The 5,003-nt window shown below is 41.5% G+C and overlaps 1 protein-coding gene across 1 annotated transcript in view; it reads right to left on the bottom strand.

Moving 5' to 3' along the window:
- Window positions 1-2,036, bottom strand: part of LOC105360150 (uncharacterized) — a 5,300-nt gene extending 3,264 nt beyond the window's left edge. Inside the window, 3 exon segments of the mRNA XM_011496956.1 lie at window positions 1-2; window positions 4-156; window positions 1,996-2,036. The exon segment at window positions 1-2 is cut by the window's left edge and continues 92 nt beyond it. Of these exon segments, the coding sequence (XP_011495258.1) occupies window positions 1-2; window positions 4-128 (127 nt within the window). The 5' untranslated portion in view covers window positions 129-156; window positions 1,996-2,036.
- Between the last annotated feature and the right edge of the window lie 2,967 nt (window positions 2,037-5,003).

Here is a 5,003-nt window from a genome sequence, read left to right as displayed (position 1 = left end):
TTGAAGCATTTTATAAAATCATCTTCATACTTTTTACTATCGGTAAATCTTGAACTGCTAGACTTGGCTTTGCAGATACAGCACCCAGTGCTGGATCGATATACCTTTGGCTTATGAAAACTAAACATCTTGGCCTTTGCTACTTTTCTACGTTTTCTGTAACAAAATAATAATAACAATTATAGTCGAGGCAAGCGTATATTATCATGAATTACAAATTGCATTAATAATGTCTTGGCCAAAGTAAGAATTACGTATAATAATGGGCTTGGCCAATTTATTGCTCATTTAGAGAATAGGTAATAATAGACACACGGTGCAATGTATTTTTCTATTTTAAATTTCATTCCAAAATCTATTGCAAATACATTTATGTGGGAAATTTTACTGAAAAATCTTAATCAGCATTTTGCTAGCGATTTGGGATTTGAAATAATCGAGACACCTCACAATACTAAGCACCTCGTATTACGCGGACAATTTTTATTATTCAAACGATTATTTATTCAAATTATTTAAACGAACGAATAAAACATAAATGGCCGTTGGGCTTACAGTTACACCCGGAAAAATAAACAAAAATGGGAACTAAATATCAATCGCACGGCGCTCCATTTACTTAAAGTAGACGGACTTTTACCAGTATCTGACAAAAATTGGAAGGTCAATTTAATTAACGTGACGGAGCTAATATAGAAAAGAACATCGTCAACGATATCGAGTAAAAATAATGTCCGTGATTAATATTTGAATCTCTGGAAGCAAAGGATTTTCAATTCTCACCTATCAACCCGAGCTTTCAAAGATTTTCAAAATAATTAATAACGTTTTTTCTGGCTTGGCTCTGTCGCGCAGCCGCCGTTCGCTCATTCAAATGACGAGGCACCAAGCCTTCAAAATTTCGAACTACGAGATGACTAAAGAGTCCATCCATCATGATGCGCTCGGTTAAGCCCACCGTCCCAAAAATATCCACAGCCGCTAAAAGACTCGCAGTCGCAGTCACCGCCACCGCCACCGCCACCACCATCGCCATCGCCATCGCCATCGTCACGGATAAAAATTCATTCAAATAATCAACGATCGCTGATTCTCCGAAGGCTCGAAAACTTTAAAGGCGCCACGCCGGCGTGCCGCGGCATGTCGTCGCATCTCCCTCTCTCCCATCCTCCCTCGCCGCGTGGCCCATGTCCCACGTCTCACGATCCACCGACCAACCACCACCGCCAACCACCATCCACCATCCAACCCGATCAAACTCACGCACGACCTCTCGTCGCTAAACTCTCGCGCGCCTCTTGCGCACGCGATTCCCCAAAACAGCCCCAAAACAGCCCCAAAACAGCCCCAAAACAGCCCCAAAAACCCTCTTATTTTTATTACCAACCTGAGGATAGAAAGTCAACGGCAAATCGAGGCGAAAACAAGTCGAGGAGCGTCGATGCGACGTTTCTGCACTTCCCAAGGAACAACACCACCATATTGCTGCCACTCCGCATTGCACGCACGCACTCGTACCCCTTTTCTTTCTGCTCGTGTACCTCGATCTACGTTATAGGCGTATAATATGCTAGAACCGATTTTAACGCACCGTGCCAGTTACAGACAGTCGCAAGAAGCCGCGGATACGATATCGCCACATCCGCGGAACCTCAAATCGACAGAGAACGTATATACGCACATGGGCCTATATACACGCGAGTGTTGTCGAGACGCCGTCGACGCTGCTGCTGCTGCTGCTGTTGCCGTTGCCGTTGCCGTTGTAGTTGCCGTTGCCGTTGCCGTTGCCGTTGCCGTTGCCGTTGCCGTTGCCGCTGCTCGCCTCGATCGACAAAATTCAATTAAACAATGGCCGAATCAACGAGACGACGCGCGTCCCACGCTCGTGCGCGGCGCCGAGTTTAAAAAATTAAACTTTTTGCAACTGCCGGTAAGCACGACAGCGTCCTGTACTGGCACGCGCTTTTAACGCACCCTCCTCCTCGTGAACCTTACCTTCTCCTTCCACGACTCGACGACGCGCCACTGCACGTACGCAGCAGGCATAATCAATCGAGGGAACGCGTCGTCAACGGTCGGTCAGCACGTAAGGGCGGCAGACGAGGAGGATCGGACGGATAGAGGCCGTAGACCGAAGGAGCTCTCCTCGCGTCCACTGACCGACTCTCGCGCTCGGTGAATAGCGCGTGCGCGCGCGTGCGCACCAACACACCAACGGCGAGGGATCTTGCGCGCTCGATCACCGAGGAACGGCGACGGAGCCGACGACGACGCGGCGAAAATCTCTCCCGAGTCTTCCTCCTCGCTACGAACGAAGGATAATGTAAGGGACGAAGACGAGGAGGACGAGACAGCCACTGATTACGAGGCTATTATAGGGGCCGGCCCGGTGCCGATATCCTCATACGTAAGGATGGATAATGTCACTCTGGACTGCTGGGAGTCCCACAGTGCGTCGTCGGCCCACCGTATAAACGTGGAAGACTCTCCTCGGGCTCTCGACACGGAGTGTCGCAGTGGTGCTCTCTGTGCTCGGTCGCGCGTCGCGTTGCTAATCGAGGAACTCCGGTGCTTCGGCCCCCCGAGTGTTTACGTGAGAGTCGGTTCACGCACGGTCAGCGACGTCAACGACGGGACGGTGACGACGGCGATCCCAGCCAATGGGGGAGGGAGAACTCGCTGGCTATCGTCGGCCTTTCGCCGCCACGCTTCGGACGCAACGCTGTGTGAGTGTGCGTGGCCAGTCTCGCTACTACCTACGCACTTAGTCGTATTACTACAGTCAGCTGTCGGGTAATAAAAATGGCCCGAGCACCGAGAATATGAAGGATCGTGCGAAGGGAAGCGAGCGCGCCGCACGTCGAGCTCCATTGTACACAAAGTGAAAATAGAAAGACAACAACGATCGCCAGGTCGACAATTTCTTTCGCGTTTTTGCGCTTTAGGGGGGGGGGGGTGGGGGGGGGGGGGGGGGGGGTGTGTGAAATTTAGAATAATATTTTCAAGCATCTCCAAAAGAATTCGGTCCAGATTTATTTTGCAAATATCTAATGAGGATATCCTCGAGAAGGCTATTTTTAATCACCGCGAAAACCTTGCGGTACATAACACCTACCTCGATTAAAGGACTATTGCATCTACATATAAATATAGATATATGCATATGTGTGAGCGCAATGGTCCTCGGTGTGAATAAGGATTTGGCAATACCAAGCGAATTAATCACTCACGCGTCCGTTTTTATTCAACAAACAAATATTTAAATACGTTCGAAAGTTAATGAATAGAAATTTCTGGTATAGGAGTTGATATTAGCCATAGGAGTGTATATTAGCCAATATATATATATATATATATATATATATATATATATATATATATATATAATAGCCAAACTACCCCATGAATGATTAAATATGCCAATTTATTTGTGCTAGTATCTAATTTAATGTTTATTCTCATAAATTTTCTTACTGTATAATTATTTCGACAAAATTTGCATATGCAAGTGATTAGGGCGAATGACATTTAATAATTCAACGCGTATTTGTATTCCTTTTCGTTATATTTGTTATCCGTGCACATAAAATCTAGCCGTAAAAAATGACACTTGAAAAGTATTAAGAGTATTTATCATTTGAAAGGCTCGTTACATATAATCACTGTACTTCTCTCTGTAAATATTGAACGATTTGGCGTAAAACGACAAAATGGTGCGCGTACGTTGTCAATGAACGACGAATAAACAAATTTAAAATAATTTTAAGCAAGTACTCTAGTACTTTATATCCATTTATACGAGGCATAAATTTCATAGCGTTTACAAATGATCTTTAACTTTAATTCGCCCTTTTTAATTTATTTTTATTAAAAAGAAAAAAATATATATATATAGATAGATAGATAACTTGCTTTCTTTTAAATAATTTTGTTGAAAATATATTGCGTAACAATTGATATTTGTATCAATTATTCAATGTTATAACATGCTCAGCAGATTCTGCATAATTAATTATGGTAATGATAGAATTCGCTACCAATTATCATCGCCAATGTTTTTACACTTTACGCTATTCAATATTTGTTAAAGATAAATGGATAAAGCCTAGGTAAACGTTATTCCGACATATCGATTAATAGAATGACTTTGAATTCCAGTAAAAGAGAAAAAACTATCATAAGAAATTTTTGAAGAACGTAATTTACGTGCCTCAAGCATTTCAAACAATACCTTGACCATACTTAACAAATTGATCAATTTCGTCGGATATCCTGTAACCTGACATTCAAAACCAATATCCTTATAGAAAATAGAAAATTAATTTTTATTCTTAGATTTTTGATGTAACGCATAACTAATTATTGCTCTCGCAATGCAAATACAAAGAAAGGAAAGGATATCTCGTTATACTACTTAGTAATGTTTGTAGTGATGTTTATAACAGAAGGCGGAAACTTCAATGTATGTGTCAACGTGTATGCAAATATAAATCGGGTCACCTTACAGACTTTACAAATAAATTTTTATTTTTAAACAGCTTATTTATCAAGTTTAAGCATGAATCAATTTCTTAATAGGTACTTAAGATTTCATTACATTTTACTAGTCAGAAACTTCAATGCTACTTATTTCTCAGACCATTTAAAAACATTATAATGAGAGAGAGAGAGAGAGAGAGAGAGAGAGAGAGAGAGAGAGAGAGCACCATAATGCTAACTAAACCAGAAGATAATAACATATTACATTTCAGTAATAACCTATCAAATTTTTATCGATACTATATATATTTATAATACATACGTATGGCGACTATTTTAAGGTTAATGGTGCCGTAGGCTTAAAGGGGTGATTAATGCAACAAGAGATTTATGGATTATAAATAAAATCAATTAAAAGAGATTGAGAAAGCTAATCTGAAAATTGTAAAATGAAAAAAACATTCGTTTGAATTAAAATACCCTCTGTTACTTATTAACATAATATTTTATAGACATTATTTTTA

This window comes from Ceratosolen solmsi, unplaced genomic scaffold (assembly GCF_000503995.2).
Source record: "Ceratosolen solmsi marchali unplaced genomic scaffold, CerSol_1.0 scaffold13, whole genome shotgun sequence".
NCBI lineage: Eukaryota > Metazoa > Arthropoda > Insecta > Hymenoptera > Agaonidae > Ceratosolen > Ceratosolen solmsi.
Note: the sequence above shows the minus strand (reverse complement) of the source record. Positions and strands in the feature narration are given on the sequence as shown.